The sequence below is a fragment of the Sus scrofa genome, chromosome 1 (genome assembly GCF_054392235.1).
Source record: "Sus scrofa isolate SSC_HxYL_T2T_F1_AM1 chromosome 1, Sscrofa_HxYL_maternal_Yorkshire_Landrace_v2.0, whole genome shotgun sequence".
NCBI classification, from domain to species: Eukaryota; Metazoa; Chordata; class Mammalia; order Artiodactyla; family Suidae; genus Sus; species Sus scrofa.
The window spans coordinates 201,839,650-201,860,825 of NC_139383.1; the positions used below are offsets into that span (position 1 = coordinate 201,839,650).

A 21,176-nucleotide genomic window follows, 5' to 3' on the forward strand; every position below is an offset into this window, starting at 1 on the left:
TACTTTTTTCAATGTGCAGAATACTATTAAATATATTTTAGATATATTTATTTATAGCTACTTATATAGTGAAAGGCTAAAAACATTCGTGAAGATGATGAACTCCAAATTCAGGATAGCAATTATCTTTAGTGAGAAAAGAAACCAAACAAGATCAAGGAGGGATACTCAAGTATCTTCAATTATATTTTATTTCCTAAAAGCAAACAAAAAGCAAAAAGGTCGATAGTAAATACACAAATGCTGGATACCACAAGTCTACAGGGTGGGTAATTGAGCATGTGTAATCTTATTCTCTCTTCTATATCTTGAAAATGTTTTATAATTATGAATATATTAGATGGTAAGGGGAGGCTCGATGACCAGATTCCTTCTTTGCCCATAGAATCATAGTGCCTCACCCCCACCCCCACCTCAAGGCTGAGTCTGTAGTAGAATTGTTAGAACATCATGCTGTGAATAGGCATGTTTTTTTTTTTTAATGAGCTATGTAACTTACCATTGTGGTATTATGTTGTTTTTTTGGAAAAAATGTCTTCTGAGTTCCAAATGACATGCTTTTGTACCATGATAGATTGGAGACGGTGTATTGTTTTTTTTTTTTGTTTTTTTTTTGGTTTTTTGGGGTTTTTTTTTTTTTTTTTTTTTTTTGGTGCATGTGGTATGTCTTCCTTTCTGGAGAAAGAGACAGGTGACCTTAGAGCAGTTGACAAGGCTGGGTCAGAAGAGCAGCATCCAGGACTATAAAGGGATCATGACCCATTCAGCCTTTTGTTGATGGTGTTGAGCTGCTACAGACACTGAGAGCCATCTGCATCAGCATCAGAAGAACAAATATTAACTCAGTGTCATTCTGTACAGTTATCAATTCCAAAGAATTAAAACAGAGTTCAGTTAAGTTGTGTATTTACTTGCTCCTTCCTCTTCCATTCTGACTGGTTCTCATCACAATTTCACTGAACCCCAAAAAAAGCCTTACTCCCCACTATTACTCACAAGTAATTTTCTGGTTGCAGCCCTGGGTCCCTAAAAAGTAAGTACATTACTCCCACTGATAAAATGTTTCCTTTTGCTAGAACAATCAACATTTATCTTCTGGTCAGGTGTCCTCAGATTGGATTGTTTATAAAATTATTATTTTCCCATTTTGTCAGACACACAATTCAACTTCCAAGATGGCGGTTTGGTAGTAAATAGCCTTTCTTGTAATTAGAAAATGATCTTCTGACAGGATAAAGCTTGAAATTGCTCTCTTTGTGAAGTGAGCAGGTCTTTGTTTGCAGGATTAATTCAATTTCCACTGCCATAACTGGCAGCAGAATTGCCAGAGCAGTTTGGTGACTGGATTGAACTTTTCCTGCAGGAATCATGTAGCTGTACAGCTGCGGAAACACAAGTTCACTCCCCCATTGTCAGTTTTCTGACAGCTTTTTCTGTAGAGCAGTTTGAAGAGTGGAGAGCCCTGTTTCTGAGACAGAGAAGTGTTTTCACACCTGAAGTGTAATTTCACACCTTGTGTTTCTCAGCAGATAAGTGCATAAAATAACACATCAAACCGGAATAGAAAAAGATCAACATAGAAAGAAAACTGCAGGTTGTAATTTGTTTCCTATCTCACAATGCTCTTGTAGAGAACAGTAAATTGCAGAGATCTAGGTTTACACTTTAAAAAGTTTGACTGGTTATTTGGTAGGAAAGTGAGCAGTAAACACTAATCAGCTTTTAACCTGCGTTGAACAGAGTGTACAGACTGATAAAATTAGAAAAACACCAGAATATTTTGATTTTTTTAAAGGATAGGACACACATAAATTAGAAGTAGAAGTTGTAGTTAAGGAAGAGTCAAGCAATTAATGAATTAAAGTGATTTTAATAAAAATATAATTGTCTTGAGATCATTTTCCTTGTAATGATCCATTCAGAAATTTTAGCAAAAGAAATAGACCATGTTAGTACTTCCTTTCTATAAAGGACTAAACTATGATGCTAGTCACCATCTCATGTCATTCTAGTGCAGGAGTTATAAAATGAGGGTTTTAGCTCCATTTCGCAAGTTCCAAAACTAGAGACCAAAAGAAAAGAAAGTTGATCTTCCTGAATGGTCACAAACATTTGTTACAAACTATTTAATATTTATTGAGTGTCTGTCATGTTAGACGCTATACCAGGCATGGGGGTACAGTGGTCCACAGAGCAGTCCCTCCTCCCATCTGGGAACTGAGAGTCTTGTAGACAATAGGTAATGGCAATACTGGGTAATAGGTGCTGAGAGAAGCTAAAACTAGATGGTGATGGAGCCCACAGATGGTCAGGGTGGGGCAAAGTGGTCAGCAAAAGTTCCTGGATAAAGTGACATCCAAACCGAACTGGTAACTAGAAGTCATGTGAAGGTGGACATGATTTGGGCTATCAGGGCATGTCTAGCTTGTGCAGAGGGAAAAGGAAAGAGAGTAGGGTGGGTTGGAGGGATGAAGGGAGTTCAGTGTATTGGGGATGCAGTGTATAAAGACAGGTATAAAGACAGTGTATAAATTCAGTGTGCAATGAAACTGGAAGATAAAAATCAATCCTGAGAAATTTAGTTTGTCTCCTGAGACTACTGGGATATTTTGAAGATCTAGTCTTTGTTTACTGGTGAGAGTGACCCAACCAGATCTGTATTTTACAAAGTTCCCTCTGACTATGGGATTACACAATCCAGTGCTTGGGGATCAGTGAAGGTAAATGCAGTAATGCAAGTGACAGATGCTGGTGAGCTGAGCTGAAGGTGTACACTGAGTGCAGTAGCATGAGAATGGAAAGAGGTGGGCAGACTTGGGAGCAATTAAAGAAATGGAATCAACAGGACTTGGTGGTTGATTGGCTGGACAAGGGGTAAGGAAGCCAGTCTTGCAAAATTGTAGCCCTGAGTTCTGATTTTGATGCTCGAATGGATGATGCTGCCATCCACAGAGCTGGAGACACTAAAACAGGAAGTTTTTAAGAGTCGGAAACATGATGAGTATGACATACGTATGGGATTTACACAAGAAGAAATATGGTTTTCCCTTGGATCTTGAGCTTGGAAGGGAAGTCTAGGCCAGAGATACAGATCTGGTAGTTGTCCCTGAGTAAATGAGTTGGTCCAAAGAATCTGTAGAGAAAGAGAAGAGAAGAGACTCTTTCTAAGCATAAAACAGTATTTGTTCTATGAGAAGAAAAACACATAGAACAAAATGCATATGTGTGTATTGTTATATAAAATATGGATGAAGGAGTTCCCCTCGTGACACAGTGGAAACGAATCCAACTAGGAACTGTGAGGTTTCGGGTTTGATCCCTGGCATTGCTCGGCGGGTTCAGGATCTGGGGTTGCTGTGAGCTGTGGTGTAGGTCGCAGACGTGGCTCAGAACTGGCATTGCTGTGGCTGTGGCCTAGTGTGGTAGCTGTAGCTCTGATCAGACCCCTAGCCTGGGAACCTCCATATGCTGCGAATGTGGCCCTAAAAAAAAAAAAAATCAAACAAACAAACAAAAAAATATGGATGAGGAGCTGCATTGCACACATGCAGGTGCACACTCCTGCATGTTAGAGCTTCTAATGAGCATCAGCGTGGTGCCCCGGGCCACATGAAACACTAAGCATTAACAGTAATATTCCCTTTCTTGAAGAATTCATGCAAGGTGTGTTATTCCTACAACAAAGACCAGGCCTAAAGATGCTATGCAGCGTGTTAAAGAGGAAAATGTTACAGCTCATGTAGACATTTCATTTAAACAAGCAAAATACAAAGTGCTTATGTTTTCTCGTTTCCATTGTTTCTTCCTTAGATACATATGGAAAGCTCTTTCTCCTCAATTCTGTGGGTCAAGAGATGTCCCGCTGCAAGACATCCATCCGGCGTGGTCAGCCCAATCCTGTCTATAAGGAGACCTTCGTTTTCCAGGTGGCCCTCTTTCAGCTCTCTGATGTCACACTGATGATTTCTGTGTATAACAGGCGTACCATGAAGCGCAAAGAGATGATTGGTTGGATTGCTCTGGGCCAAAACAGCAGTGGAGAGGAGGAGCGAGACCACTGGGAGGAAATGAAGGAGACCAAAGGGCAGCAGGTCTGCAGGTGGCACACTTTGCTTGAATCCTAGGTTTGCCAACAGGTATTTGTGGGCCACACCCACTGGGGACCTGAGTTTTGATTATTGGTACCAACTCAGTGCATGTTTGCAGACCTTTTAAAGACAGGCTTTCAATAGGAATCAGATTCTACTGACCCCTAGGGCATTTGGGGCAGTGGGGAGGATCTTTGGGTTTCTCAAAGGTTTGATTTGGCTTTAAATACTGTAATTTTGAAAGACCCCATATGCACACTTGAGCACACTTTTTGGGAAATGTTATAGTAGTTGAGATGAATGATGATGAGTTAATTTGTGTTAATAGATTACTGAGTTTTTGTTCAGGCTCTGGAAGAAAGCTTCCCTGGCTGTCTTTGCTTGAAAAGTAACCTGAGATTGCAAGGGAGCTGTTAAATGTTACTATTTGTAACCACTTGTGTGTATGAATCAGAATTTTCTTAATATGGTGCAAAACACTCCAAAATACAGAAATGAATCTGATGCCAAGCTCATAAAGGAATGTAACTATCATCCATAATCCCCTATTTCTCATTTTCCTCTTTATAAAAAAAAACCTTTCATTTATTTGCCTAACAAATAAGTGTTATAAACTTACACTTATAGAGCAGATTTGTATGAATTAAATACCTCTTTTTATCTCATATATGGTGGTTTCCTATGAGATTTGGTTAGATGAACACTTTGAAACTAAAAAGGAATTCAAAAACGACTGTTGTAAGACAACTCATCTCCTTTTGACTATGTAAGATTTCAAATTTAAAACTTTCAAGATTTTTATGCAGTTTTTTCACCTAATAAATTTTTACAGAATGAGAAGAAAACTGAAAAACCCATTTAAGTTATGGATGTATTGATTTTTTTGAATCTAGTGTTCTCCTTCTAAGATTATACTTTTTCTGTATTCAACACTATATATGTGTGTGTGTGTGTGTGTGTATTTCCTCCCCCCTTCGGCCGCACCTGTGGCATGTAGAAGTTTCTGGGCCGGGGATCAAACACACACTGCAGTTTTGGCCTGCCCCACGGCTATGGGAACACTGATCCTTAACCCGCTGTGCCACATGGGAACTTCCTCATATATATATATATACTTTGATTGTGCACCTGCATGTAAACCATACTTTTTAAATGCAATATTTTCCATTATCAGAGCATAGTAAATCATTATCCAGTGGGTCTTTAATAAATGTTTACTTAATTGATTCTTACAAAAGAACATGTCACCACACTTGTGAATGAAGAATATTTTCAGCTCATAAGAAATGACACTAAGTCTTTGAGCATTTGAAGTGCTTATAACTGTCATTTTTCATGGTATTTTGAGCAACATAGATTAGTCACTCCTTGCATTCTGGGCACGTGCCGTTCAGAACGCTGATCATGTGTGGTGATGAGCATAAGATTTTACTTCCAAGTGACTTTTACATATTTGTGCCATGCATGTTTCTTTTTCTTAGATCTGAGCCCTTGATTTCGATTTAAATTGGCAGTAATAAAATGAAGGAAGGAATGTGTGTACATTAACACTGAGCCCCATGTGCAGCTCTTCTGAGCAATCACTCAGTCACTTATTTTTAGCTTTTATGTTTCATTGTTGACTTTTTGCTGTCTGTGGGAAGAGTGATAGCTAGGGATGGATGTATACAGTTAAAAACACATAACTCCTCCTCAGCTCTACATTTTGACAGATTGTAAACGTAGGCTGTAACACTTGGAGCACATATTTATTCCTTACAGTGTATAATGGTTATCCTGACAAGCCCAGACTCGGACACAGGATAACTCAACTATGATTTCAAGCTGCTGAGAGAAGTGATTTCATATGGAAGAATCAGAATTAGCCAAATAAATGAGTATCTCCATTGCTTTTCAGGTCGTGGGCGTTTTGTCTAGAATGTGGCTCTGTTATTGGGAATCCGTAATAAAACCATGCTCCTTTGGGTTTTTCCCCTACCTTATCTTTGAAAGACCTCAGAGTACTTTCCCAACATTATATCCATTAACTGCTGAGTGGCTTTGCAGTGCGGCTGTGTCATCGAGTAGAACTGAGTGCAATTGATTAAGTAGCGGCACAAAGAATTGGCTTTTCACATCCCTTACTCTCTTTATGCACTTGTGCTTAAAGGGAAGCACAGCAGCCTTGTTATGCTTTCCTTTATGCAGTGACATAAAAGCAGCATTCACTTTAAAATTTACATTTGAAAAAAATCTGCATGTATTGTAGAGACAGGCCTGGATTTTTCCTCCTCATATTTTTTCTGCTCTATGTTTTGCTACATCCTTTGTCTCATGGTGCCTAATAATCACCTATACTTCATTTTCCACTGCCTTGACCCATCATTTCTAAGGTTTTCTGTTGGCGTAGTGAAAATATCCTTGCATGTTTGACCTGCCTTCTAATAGTCTGCTTGTGATACAGTTTACAGAAACCTTAAGGTAAGGGATGCCTGAAAAGCATTTTTCATTTGTCTAATTTTACTATGTTGATGCTATTCGCCATGTAGGATGCATGTACATCTTGAATATATAGCAACATTCACCCTACAGCTAGCTGATTGTATAACTATAAAATGCTAATGACAAGATACATAAAAATACAAGGCTGAATTTTTTTTACGTTGATTTGAAATTCTGGTTTAGCAAAATCTTTTCATTTTGTGCACTCAAATTTCCTTGGCAAAGTCTAGACACAATGTATTTAACATGTTTTTCACTCGCTCTTTCACAACTACATTTGCTTTTCAAAAGAGTTATGAAAGATAAGTACTTGGTTCTGCAGTGAAAAGGCTGCTTTTGCCTGTTTTTATCTAGCTAATAATTCATATCTTATAAGAACATATGAAATTGAAGAAACACTGATATTTGTTGCTTGGGTAGTTCTTTCCATGATTTTTGCCAAAGAGAATGTTTTAAAATAATATTGTGGAGGGTAAATGATGCACTAGGTTTATGAAATGTGGTTTACAGCGTGCCTTCTTTCAAGGCACGAGTTTACGCTGAATCGAGAAGTGCTCGTTTCACCAATCACCGTGGTGGTTCTTGTGTTCCCTGCGCCTCTCTGACTATTGTTGAATTTTTAAATGGGCCATTCACCCAGCAGCCGAGCACCTGCTCTCACTCCTCTCCTTCACTGGCTCCCAGTGTGATGCACAGTTGTTTTGGACCCTCTTTTTGCTGCTGTTGCATAACTGGGAGGGGGGAGGTCTGGCCTCTCTTTACAGAAGAAGGGCTTGTAATGCCTTGGAATGTAACAGACTTGGCATTCCACCTGTGCAAAGTTTGAGATGGAATCCTTGCCATGATGAGCAAGAGGAAGGAAAGCAGGGGACTGTGGCTCCCTTCAGGCACTGTTCACTCTGCATCCCCTTCAATGATAGTCACAGATTGACCTCACATGCTGATATTCTCCATAGTGCCAGGTGCTACAGCGAGCCTGAAACCAAGCCTCTGCCTTTGCAACATCTAGGCTCACAGTATTTTACAAATTGTTAACACCTCTAGGTCAGTCACTGTGTTTTACCTCCTGGCTGTACTACATGGTCTTATCTGACCATCCAAACTCTTTCCAAGTCATGCATTATTTAAGCTGAAAATCCCATCAGGTTAAGTGCAAATGCTTCTCTGATAGCCCCTAGATTGATTAAATTGATGGCTCAGTATGGACGGTGGAACTGGGGGTGTCTCAAAAGCCTGCCTATCCTTTTGCAGCAGAGGGCTTAGTACACGAAAATCAGAAAAGTAAGTAGGAAAGGATTATTTGTAGATGACATAAAACCAAGTGCAGGCATATCCTTTAATGATAAAGTAACAGGACTGAACATTACATGTGGTATCTCCTCTTACCTTTGAGGAAACCATGGCCAAAGAAAATTCTTTTCTATTTGGTCCACAATCAAAGCAAATGATAAATAATCCTGAAATGGTGAAAGTATTTTTACTGTATTAAAAATCATATGTTCCTTCCAAAGAGAAAAAAGCTAGTCAAAACTATAAAACAAACAATATAGCATGGGTAGGAAGAATTAATGAATCAATAAATATGCTACCTTTTGCATCTACTGCATATATGCAAGAAGACTAAGCTAACATAAACCAAAAGCCATTTTAGATGAACTGTCATTTTCACAACCTGTGGAATCCTGGAAAATACTTAAAATGAGGGGAATAAAATTGGTCTAACCCAACTCAGAGAAGTTGGCACAGGCTGTGGTCTCAGCCAGGGTTTGGATGGATCTCTGCCTACTGTGTGGCTTTAAGAAAACTACTTAGCCAGCCTGCGTCCCTGTTTAGTCAACTAGAAAGTGCAAATAATACTTACCTCATAAGGTTTTTAAAAAATGAAATACCAGTGTAGAGATTGGAATGTGGTTATCATTCAATATTCCCCCCCCACAGTCTTGCATAAAAAAGAAAAAGGTGTTTAACGTTTGTTTCTCTTTCTAGCTAAGGTAATATGAATACTAGAAAAGAATGAGGAACAATTTTCGATACTTTAAAAAGATTAGGCACATGAAGCTAGTCTGAATTGGAGGCAACCTAAACCGAAATAAACCCGGTCTATGGAGGAAATTGAGTCTTAATAAATCCCCGACAAGGTACAATAACCAAATCTTGTCTTTTATCCACCCTGGTGCTTGTGTGCACATCTTAATAATTCACATACAGGGCCTCTCCGGGCACCCAGCTCATCTCTGCTGTTTGTATGCGGACAGATCATCTTGTCACCATCAAAGGAGTTGGTAAAGATGGCAGCGTGAATACAGATTTCAACTTCATTCTGAAAAGTAAAATAAATAGTATGGCATGATACTGATACTCTTTTTAAGATGGACAACATTCTTTTTGGGGCCTATATTTTATATCTATAGTATTTCTTTATAGGTAAAAATTTTTTAATGATCTAATCATCCAGCTGTCTAAACTTGCCTAACGTTCAACTAGGAAGTAATATTCAGGACCAATTATTTATCACTGTTTTCCTACAGAGGTCATAATGAAAGGATCCTATCAGGGTTGATTGATACTCTTTTTCTTTCTTTTTTTTTTTTCTTTTTAGGGCTGCACCCACGGCATATGGAAGTTCCCCAGCTAGGGATCCAAACAGAGCTGCAGCTGCACCGCACCACCACAATGCCAGATCCGAGCCGCTTCTGCAACCTATACTGCAGGATTATGACAATGCTGGATCCTTAACCCACTGAGCAGGGCCAGGGATTGAACCCACATCCTCATGGATGCTAGTCAGATTCGTTTCCGCTGCACCATGACGGGAACTCCCAACACTAACTCCTTTTGAAAATGGTTTTTAAGAGTGACTTGTTGATATAATAGAAAATGTGTTCAGTTGTCCTCCAGTGTTCAAATCTTAAGAGAGTTTCCTAGGAGCTCAGAAGAGCCTTTGCCCATTCGATTGGAAGAAGTCAGCAGCAAACCTCCTGGTGTTGAGTGTAACCAGGTGCCATGAATCAGTCATGCATACTTATGGTTTTAACTTGAGCAGGGTTCTGGGATGGGGGCATGTGAGGCCACATTCCCAAAGTGTTGACTCAAGTCCTAAGATTCCAAGTTAAGGAGAAGCACAAAAAAAAAAAAAAAAAAAAAAAAAAAGGAAAAGAAGCCCTTAGCTTGGGGGCTTTAGTTGGGAGTAATTCAGCATCTAGGGAAGTTAAAGGGGTTGAATGGGTATTGAGAAGGCTGAGGAGTGACTTCTAGGAAGAGTTATCCAGAATGGAAATAGTGCTGACCAAGAGGATGACTTACTACCTCTGTGTTTGACATGTGGACAGACTCAGAGCTCCCACCTAAATCAAGTCAAGAGAGTTGAACTTAGGTATAAGGAAAATGATAAGTAAGTGGCTTGCCTTAGTTCACAGTGTATCCATTGGGCTTCCTTGTGTCTGGCCTTGTGCTTTTTGGGTTAGCACAGGACTTACCGTCTTTTTGGTGTGCTGTGACTACACTTAGAAGCAATTAATTAGTCATCATAAAAAACAGCAATGCTTACCAACATACAGTTGTTCAATCGGACTAATCATGTACCATTAAAAAGTCAAATCCCTTTTCATGAGTTATTGGAAAGATGTGAAACATATCGATTCAATTTATTAGACAATCAGGGAGCCCAGGAGTTGGAGTATGTTGGGTCATGTTGTAGGGGGAATCGCCAAGGAGATCCCAGAATCCTCACCTTTGCAAGACTTTTAAAATAGAAACATCCACATAAGCTGTGGGTTCTAAAGGAAAACAGTAGGTCACCCAGGAAGACAGCTGCTGTAAAGTTCCTTCTGTGCCTCCTATTTTTTATGTAACCTCCAAACAGGATTAACAGTAACAACCCTCCTGGCCTCTTCCCCTTTGGACGTTTTCCCACATTGATTTTTCTCTGCATCATAGAAGGCTTTCCCCTGGGGGAGTTCCTGCCCCGTTTTGTTTTGCTGACTTTGAGGATGCCTGCAGGCTCCAGGTGAGGTTTTTCTCCTCTGGTGCTTTGACTGGTTTTGTTTCCCTTGGGTCACAAAGCAGTATCCTAGACACACAGACAATAATCAGCAGTATTTATAGCCCCTCTGGAACCTGTAAAACAGCTCGAGGCTTTACAGAACAAACTCAGGCATGGAGGCAGGCACAGAGGCCTCTGGATACTTGTAGGATGAAACCATGCTACCTGCTCTCCATTGCTCACTAATGCTGCCCTCACGTGTCTCCAGGGCAGTTTTTCTGTCATGCCTTCCAGTGACAGTGTTACCAGTTCCACGTTAAATGTGGTGAGAAGGCTCTCTTCCTGTTGGTATTACCATATTTTTGCAGTATTATTTTTACCTCATTTTCTCCTTAAAGTATCTACTTGTACTATCTGAATGTTTTAGGTCATATAAAATTTATTCATTCAAAAGATATTAAGTATATTTATTATATCCTATGCTCTGAGCTAAGGGCTGGAGAATAGCAGGTAAATAAAACTGCTTGAGCTCAACCATCACTTTTCTTTCTAAATATTTATTAATTTATTTTGCTAGATTCTGATAAGAACTCTAGGTAAATACTAAGATCTTTTATTATCCTGTAACTTTTGGCTTAATGTATTTCTATAAAGGTCTCTCTCCACTCCGAATTGAGAGAGGATTTAAGAAAAGTGGGAGTTACTACTCTGCCTCCAGTTAAGAAATAAATGCACTTATTTATGCTTCCCTTTGAAATAAATGGATATGTGTTGCCTCTGAAGGAAGAAACTCAGATTCCATTCCAGTAATGAAATGAGTTGTAGCATGAAATAGATTGTGGATATTTAATATATTTTATTTTTAGAATTGAATATTGAATGCCCTTTGCAAGGCAGTAAGCTAGACCCTGGAACGCTAGGTCCGTGCAAACAAATGTAACACAGTTCTTATAAGCTCAGTGTTTTAATAGTTGAAAAGCATTGCTACCTTTTACTTTTTGAAAAAGTGAATTAGAGACTGGCTTCCAGATAAAGGGGTGATAGTGTGACCAAAAGTATCTGCTTGCACCTCTGTTTCTTTTGATTAAAACTTGTCTTAGATATTATACATTAAACACATTTAGGGCTTCCTATGACATAGGGAAATGTCAAAACTGGGGATGTTCCTACCTTGGCAAGTAGACCAATTATTATTTTCTAGTCTCAGACAGTTTAAAATCAGTGTAATTCAAACTCTCAATGCCTTCAATTGTATAAAAGGAGATAAAAATAGCATTTTTTTTTCCCCAGTGGATTTATTGCTTGGATTTTTTTTTTTGGGGGGGTCTTTTTAGGGCCACACCCACAGCATATGGAAGTTCCCAGGCTAGAGATCGAATCGGAGCTGCAGCTGCCTACCACAGCCACAGCCACAGCCATGCCAGATCCAAGCCATGTCTCAACCTACACCTCAGTTCACAGCAGCACTGGATCCTTAACCCACTGAGTGAGGCCAGGGATCAAACCCTCATCCTCATGGATACTAGTTGGGTTTGTTACTGCTGAGCGACAATGGGAACTCCTATTGCTTGGAATTCTTAACATTGTGAAAATATATCTCAAACATCCACTAAACATGTCTCAATCCATGCAAGTTAGGCTAGAATATGGCCTAAAAATTGTTGCTGAAGACAATTTTTTAGTGTTGCCTAGTTGATGGCCCATAATAAAAAAGTTCACATCTTTTACTTGATACAGACCTTGTGTTTAGGAAAAGATGTCAGAAGGCTGCCAACAAAAACTCTGATTGGTGAGGAATATGTACACTAAAAGAATATTTCCATGTTAGTTATTCCGTATAATATATTCACATTCTAAGGCCGCATGTCTCTCAAGAGTTTGTCAAGTTTTTTTATAGTTGGTGCCTTCAACAAAGCTTACTAATTCTGCCACATATCCTTGTGGACCATGCTAATGTTTATTAATTTACAACTACCCCAAAATATAATGCAGTCTTCCGTTATGCCACCGTAATAATACAGCTACAAGTTAAATTTTAGCGTTATGAATCACAAAGTCTTCTTCAGAACTTTAATTTTATTAAAGATTCTACTCAGTTTGTGAATAAGAATATTTGCATACATTATTGTGATTGAGAAATTTGTATATTTGTTGGAATAAGATTTGACTTCTATTTTCAGAGGGAAAAAATACGATAGTCTTTTAATCTATTTACTTTTTTTAAAAGATGCTTTTTTAAAAACTTAATTTTTTAAGCAGTTTTAAGTTCACAGAAGAATTGAGTAGAAAGTTCAGAGTTCCTATATGCTCCCTCCCTCCACACCTGATACCTCCCCCCACACTTGATACCTCCCCCCACGCTTGATACCTCCCCTGCTATCAACATCCCGCACCAAGATGGGTACCATCTGTTACTATTGGTGAACCTATGTTGACCCATCATTACCATCCAAAGTCCATAGTTTACCTCAGGGTTCCCTCTTGGGAGTCTCATTACCTTAAAAACCTTTGTCTTCTGCTTCTTCATACCTCCCTGCCAACCCTTAGCAATCAGTGATCTTTTTACTATCTCCATGTTTTTGCCTTTTCAGAATGTCATATTGTTGGAATCATACAGTGTGTGGTCTCTTCAAATTGGCTTCTTTCATTGAGTAATATGGATTTAAGTTTCCTTCATGTCTTTATAACTCACTTCTTTTTATTTATTTTTTTTTATTTTTTTTTTACCATATGATCCAAAGCAATTTTAACTCACTTCTTTTTAACGCTGAATAACAAAATACCATTGTCTAGATATGCTGGTTTATTTTTTTTAAATCTATTTACTTTTATTTGCAGTTCTAACTGCTGTGTTACGTTTTGTTAGCATTTACATCCTCAAGAAAAATAGATGGATTAATACATATGATTCACCAAATGTAGCAACTTCCACTTTGGGATCAATTTCACTTATTGAGCTTATTTTACATTTGTGAGGATTCATGAAAAAAAAATCACATAATTTTGTCATTTAATGTATCCAAGCCGTTTTCTCCTCCATTGGAATCTAAGTGGAGGAAGTTCTGAAGGCTAAGAAGAAGTAATCCCCAAATTTAGCAACTCTGGTGTTTTCAGTTGTTGAACAATGATTTAAATCTACCTAGAAAGTGCTAATAACATTGTTACCAGACTCTTGATAGAAAACCATCTTCTGTTACTAGTTTATATGATTACATTTTCTGCTGCTGCTGAGAGAGAGGAAGCTTTGTGACTGTGCCCTGGCATAGTCAGTTGTACAGATTAGCCAAACATGGTATGTGAGCATGTGGATCATACAGGAGCTCTAAATTCTGAATGGAAGGATAAACCCTGATGATGCCTTGGCCTGATGAGTGATGACACTCGTAATCACCCTGGGTGAAGGGGGAGGCCTGGCTGATGAGCAATATCTGGTAAACGTTTTGACATTATTTATATGTGTCCTGACTGCCCTTTGCTCAGTAGTTGCAGCAACTTGTAGAAGCTGGACATTAGCATGAAGATGAAGGTGTGGTTGCAGAAAGAATGTTGGATTTGATTAAAATTACCAAGACCTCTGTTTTGGTACCAAGTCTTCACCTAATGAGCTCTAATATGAATGTCAGGTCACAAGTGCTCCAAGCCTTCGTTTTTGCATCTGTCAGATGGAAATGGTAAATACTCACTTTACTTATTTTTACCAGGTTATTCTAAGAATAAGATTCATTCATTCCTTTGCTAATACAACAAACAGTCTGAGTTTCCACCATGTACCAGGGTTGTAGGCCTAACAAAGTGACAGATGAAAAAGCACTCTGCATAATTAAGAGTTTTTGAAGTCTGTGAAATATTTCATTTTTTTTTATTTTTAGGTAATTCTTACATTTTACTCAGTTCTTATATCAAAGTACTTGACACTTTTAGATCTCTGCCAATCATCATATTCACAGCATGTTAGTAATTTGACTAAAAAAAGATGGAAAGGTTCTTATCCATTCTGCCTCTGAGAAGAGAAAAACAAAGTATTAGGTTCTAATTCTTTTGCTCAGACACCCTGACCACAGAACAAATGACAAACCCATCATCTCAGTAGGCTTTCCAATCTTTGAGTTGAACACAAACCTTTTTCAGAACGGTTAAATTTTATTTATTTTTATTTTTTTTTTTTAATGGCCGCAACTGCAGCATATGGAAGTTCTGGGCTAGGTGTTGAATCAGAGCTGCAGCTGCAGCTGCAGCTGAAGCCTGCACCACAGCCACAGCAACACCAGATCCAAGCTGTGTCTGCAACCTACACTGCAGTTCACAACAACGCCAGATCCTTTAACCCACTGAGCAAGGCCAGGGATCAAACCTGCATCCTCATGGATATTAGTCAGGTTCTTAAACCCCTCAGCCATGATGGGAACTCCCAAGAACATTTCAACTTAAAGCGCAAGGAAAGTACTAAATAACTTTTTTGCACAAAGCAGGATTTAAATACAGTATTCAAAAAGATGCTTCCCTCACCAAAATAAATAAATAAAAGGTCCTTCAACCTGAATTATTATTTTTTGTTTGAAGAATCAGTCTTCTCCATCTTTTCTCTTTCCTAAGTAGCATTTATCATCTCTCAGAAAAAAAGTAAAGATTAAAAGAAATATTTTCAAGGTACATCCAAGATTTCATAGCAATATTTTGTATGCACAGTGCAAGATAAATCTGACTCTCACTTTTTTTTTTCCGGTCTTCATATGGCATCCGAAGCAGTTGTTCACATTCACACATTTATGTTTTACCATATGCATACTGTGTGCAATTCTGTTGTTTTAAAATATTTTATTGGTTTTCCTTTATATCAACTTTTGATGGGTGTCGCTGAAGAACTTGAATGAAAAAAAATACCAGTGTGAATGATTCATTCATTTTGAACATATCTAACTATTGGGGGGAGATTTTTACCCTACATGAGGCACACTGTTCTTAGCAGGCCCTGTGCTTTGTATTTCTGTTCTAGTCACAGCTGGAGGCTGGAGATGAATTAATATTGTAAACCTGTACCTTTTCTCTCATGAGTTATTTATATACTAGACTGTCCTTACTTTTTGGTGGTTGGGAATGCCAGTCATAAGTTGTATGGATTTCATGTGTGGGGGCAGTTTAGTGTGACATGGTTTGATATCCAGTCTGGTCTTCCTTTAGCTTTCCAAGTCATTAGCAGACGTTCCTGGGCAGATTTGTGGTGTGGGGCCAGACCTGTTAGTTGTAAGATAGGAACTGCCCTCAACCTTTCCCACTGCTTCATGGACCTTTTCAGACCAGCTGCTGTCATATTTTCTCCTTCAAATTTTCCAGCAGAGAATCAATCTCTGCGTGGTCCAGAGGCTTAAGACAAAAACAAAAGTACTTTTTTCCTCCAAAGGGTGGAACTCTCATTTTAGAAGCTTCTGCAAATCTTCAGAACATTCCATACAGGTGTCCCTGTGTTTCTCACAGTATGACTTCCACTTACGGTGTCTCTGATTTAAGAAGCATGAATGTTTCTCTAGCTGTTACCAGAACAAACAGCTGTAGCACACCACCCCATTTCTAAAATTGTGAAATTCTATCAGTGAAGAATATATAGGAAAAGGTTCGGGATTTTTTTAACTGTTAAAAACTAGAATACCTTTCTACCTTTTGTAATATTTAAGATTTCGTAACACTGGTTTTAATGTACTACCCTTGCACTGTTATGTCTTGTGTTTTAACTGAGCAAGCTGGTGAATTTTAATGTCGATACTCAATTCAGTATTAATACTGTGTTAGAAACACTCTTTGAAAACATAAAATTGTTTACCTGTGATAAAGAATAAGTTTGTGATTGGAAGAATGACACTGTTTTTCTTGTACAAATAATGCTTAAGGCAGATGTTCAGATTCACAGTGATGTTAGAAACATATTTTATGCAGCCTAAAAACGATTTCTATATTAGATATTTAAATGCATGAGGATAAATTCTAATTGCTTTTTGTTTAAAACGGAAACATAGAAGAAGCATTAGCCCCAGTTTGTACAAAATGTCTGCTGCAACTGAGCTCATGTTAGTTCAAAACTGAAAATCATTCCAATTTTGTAAAACTGCTGTTACTGGTTTTATCAATAAAGTTTAAGCAGATGGCTTATATGTATACGTGTGAAATTTTTTTAAGTTAAAAAAGACACAGTTTTGCAGCATCAACATGCAAATTTTATGGGCCTGAATGATACTGCTTATTTTAGTATATACAAAAAACCATTAATTCCAAAACCATACCAACTGCAGATATATATGTGTGTGTGTGTGTCTGTGTATACACACAGACACACACACACACGTATATATATATATCTCAAGAGAGAGAATTATAAGCATTATATTTATGACCCATATAATTTATTTTGGTCTTAGGTTGCTTTAGGGTTTTATATTGAACACATACGCAAATAAATGTATATCAACTCAAATGCTAGTGTTGAATTTAAATTAAGAATATTGGATAAGTAAGGAGCTCTATAAATGGAAAGATCACCTGAAAAAATTTCACCTGAGGAAGATTCTGAGAAGGCAAAAGGTAGGCACCCTGTACAAATGTGCAGGTGATTACTCATCTGAGAGGCTCTGGTCCAAAGTCCTCTCCCTTCTATGTATAGAGAATTTTGATAAGTTGACAAGGCTCAGATGCAACAAGCTAGAAGCAGAGGGGGCAGGGCTACAATGAACAGATACCTCCACAGCCATAAAAGCAAGGCTGACATCCCCCAAACAAAAAAAAAAAAAAAGAAAGAAAAAATCTATAGACGTTCCAGGGAAAATCTATTTTTGCCATTTTGCATACTATATTAGTTGAGGTAATTAGTGCTGTGCGTTATCATAAACCCAAATGTCAGTGAGCTCGTGTAAGAAAAGTTTATTTCTCACTAGGATGTTTGTGCCCATGCAGCTTGCTTTCTTAGCATCTCAGGGATTGAGCTCCCTCTCAGAATCCTTAGAACCTCTGAAGAAATACTTGGTCATAAAAAACAGAGAGGGAAGAAAAGTCATGAGATTTGCCTCTCTCTAAGGAGCCAGGCTTAGAGGTGGCAATCTCTACTTCTTTCTGTCCATTGGCCAAAACTAATCATTGGACCCCACTTACATTTAAGAAGGCTGGTAACTGTTGTTTATTTGTGCCTACAGGAAAATGAATTAGTTTGGTGAGAATCTTCTGAACAGTATCTAGCATTTTTTTTCTCAAATGTTGTGCTGGTGGTGATTTTTAAGGAAAGCTTGCTAATTGCAGGATCATTTCTTATGTTGCTGAGGTTCTTCCTAACCCATGGTGGCACTAAGAACATTTACAGGCTGATTAAGAATTCTAGTGTTCACCCTAGTCATCTTAGAGCATTTCAGCACTATTTAGCGTGGTTGTGGGAGCTTGCAAATAAAGATCATTTGCATTCACAATTCTAAAGTCACAGGGCAGAGTTTGAACAGTCAGACAAAGTATGGTTGAGCATTTCTACATTTGTCTATGCACTACATACATATGTGATAATTTAAAAACATCAAAGAAAATATATAAAATTGTGAGCAAAAACAGAATATTGCAGAGGGAACAGATTTTTAAAGTAAATCATTTGCAGAACCAAAAACTCAACAAATGATTGCTGCCTTCTAACCTTCCTTCAGCAGAGATTTAAACATCCTTACATGTTAAAATAATTGAGGCAGCCATCTATGACTGTGGTGCTTAAAATCTTTTGTAGCAATTAAAAAAAAAAAACCTTAACCATCATGAGTAACATTTGATTGATGAATCAAATCACATTATATGCCTTGTAAACCTCATAGTCTCTCTACAGTTTCCCTAGAGTTTCTCCAGGGGGATTCAAAAACAGGGCTCAAGAGGAAGCTTGGGTGACAGTTCAGAGCTCTGATGAATTTTAATGTGCATTCTACTACATAATAAAATATCTCATTCTTTTTGGCAAACAGTTAAGGAGTAGGAGACATCAGGATGAGCATTATATCTGTGGTTCTCTCAAGGAGGGACAAGATTCAGTGGTGATAAGATTAGAATTTAGATGAATTCTAAGGTGGATTGTGTGGTATTTTAATATTTAATTTTAAAATCTAAAATTGTTGAGTGAAAGATGTGCTCTAATCACTTACCAGAAGAGTCAAAGAATTCATAAAAATTATGTGTGAAGACACAGTCCAGTGAAAATGAACCTCTCATACATGTTTTCTCTTACTGGCTTTGCCACTGAGCAGCTCTGTGATCTTGAGATTACCTTGACCTTTCCTTCATGTCTTCAAATGTCTGTTATTTTTCTTATGGTCCCTCAAGATGAAGAGGGAATTTGGCAGTTATTTCATGAGTTGTATTGACAACAGAAAAGACAATTTCCTGGTCAGTTCTAATAAAGTATACTGGAAGTGCCATCTGTATGGGTCAAGTTAGTTAGCTGCTTCCAAACTGATTTTTTTTTTTCACTCTATTGAGATGCAGCATGTGATGATGGAAGTTGTGTGTTACCCAAGGTACAGAAGAATTTTAAGGAAATAAACAGCAGCTCAGAGGACTCACACCTACTTTGGAGGACACAGAAGGAAGAGAATTAGGAAAATAGATAAAGGACTTTTGGGTTATTTCCTAATGCCATTAAACTCCAGGTAGTGACCTTTATTAAAGTGGTTTGCAAAGGAAAAGAAGTTGATATATCAATGTGAGTTCATTAAGGGCAGCAAATGGTTTTCTGTGTAACAGGCTTTTTCCCTCTCCCTCACTTAACAAAAAAGGACAGCTGCTCGTGGCTGCCCTCGTGGCTTATGTAAGTTCACGAACTGATACCTGTATAGCAAAAGGGAAAACAGAAGCCTTGAACCAGGAAAGGTGGCTCCGTTGGCTCACATATGCTGGCTCATGGTTACCTGTGATGTACCAGGTGCTGTGTGCTAAGTGCTGGGGAAACAGTGATAACAGGGTGGATCTAGCTGAAAACCTGGTGTGATGACTATTGTGAAATGGAACCAGTAGGATGATTTGGGAATATGAGTAGGAGGCTAATCTCGTTGGTGGGAGGCTTTAAGGGAAAGCCACTCTGAGGAAGCAGTATTTAAGCTGAGGCTTGAAGGCTGAGTAGGAGTAAGCCAGGTGAAAGGCAGGTGGGTTAAGGAAGGAGACGCAGCATGTACAAAATACCCAAGACAAATGAGAACCTTCCCCATTTGAGGAAATGAAAAGAGTGGACCTTGAATAGCAAAGGGGAGAGCCTCCTGAACCTGAGCTAGTCAGGAAGGCAAGGCTGACTGAGGTATCAGCCCCTTTCTTCCCTGACAGTGAAAAAGAAAGAAGTAGCAGTGATGTAATTCTGACTGTGGCCATCGCCCAGATTTGATGTGTGCCAGTCTCAAAGACACCTTTCATACCTGACAGCTGAAATGTGGTCATCAGATCTACAACCCACTTAGTACTTCTTCCAGATTTTAACTTATCAGCTTTTTCCTTCCAGCTTTGCTGAGGTATAACTGACAAAACTGTAGGTTATTTAAAGCATACAACATGATGATTTGATACATGTCTACATTATAAAAGGCTGTCTAAAATTGAGTTTATTATTAACACAAGGTTATCAGCTTTTAAATCTTAGGGTTAACAGACTGTTAACATCACTTTTTGTCATAGGTGTTAAGTTGGTACTGGGTGCCTGAGGGAACAGGGCCCCCTGAGATTTGTAGGGCCATTTTGTGTAGCCCCTTCAACCTTGCAGAATGTCTGCAATTGCAGAAGTTAAGACTACACCGCACAGAAGCTCTGCCCTGTCTCCAAAAACAGCAACTTTTCTTTTTAATTGATTCCCAGTGGTGCTCTCTTCCTTCCAGGCCCTGGCCTGACCCTTTAGGGAACCAAGAAAGTGGTATATCTCCTTCTTCAATGAGATTCCTCTCTGAGAATAACAGTGAGCATAATTTCTCTGCTGTGCTTATTTTCCCTTCTTTAATTTGGATTGCTGACTACTTAAATTTACCCACTTTGACATCCTCAACATCTCCCTCTACCCAAGAACAGCAACCTCATGGTTGCTGAACAAGAAGCAGCAATGATAAAAAATGAAAATGTAGCCTGAGTGACACAATACAGAGACAATGCAATCTTTTAGGTGAATTTATACTAAAGTGTAAATGGCTGCAACATGTATACCTTCTCCAGTCTCCTTTTTGAAAAGTACCTTCTCTTTTGTATATTTTTACTTTAAAGAAGTTTGCATATTACCCTGATGTTTTAATTAGCCATTGGATCAAAACGAAGTCTTTCTAACTGTATAAAATATTTTTCCTCAAACTTCTGGCACCATACCAGGAGGCAGCCACCGAGAGTGCCAAAAGGAATTAGACTCTGGTCCGATTTTCATGTATTACTTATTTTTTCCCGCTTCAAAATCTGTTGATTGCTCAAACATGCAGACACAAACAGCAACACATTGGGGAGAGAAGTCCCAGAGGACGAACGATCCTTTACTCTTCATCCCACATGCCTCACCCCATTTCACACGCACACTCCATCTCTCCCCTTGCTGGGGACCTTCCCCAAGGCAAAAGGCATCCCAAAGGGTCTAAAGGCACTGACCTAGTCCTGCTGGAAGT

General features: G+C 38.6%; 1 protein-coding gene across 16 annotated transcripts in view; it reads left to right on the plus strand.

Annotated features, from left to right (window-relative positions):
• The window catches only part of SYT16 (synaptotagmin 16), a 295,384-nt gene extending 286,857 nt beyond the window's left edge, over window positions 1–8,527 (plus strand). For all 16 annotated transcript variants that reach the window (XM_084982978.1, XM_084982990.1, XM_084983008.1 and 13 more), the window contains one exon: window positions 3,811–8,527. In XM_084982978.1, the coding sequence (XP_084839104.1) occupies window positions 3,811–4,124 (314 nt within the window). In that variant the 3' untranslated portion in view covers window positions 4,125–8,527. The remainder of the gene's footprint in view (window positions 1–3,810) is intronic.
• The last annotated feature ends 12,649 nt before the right edge of the window (window positions 8,528–21,176 follow it).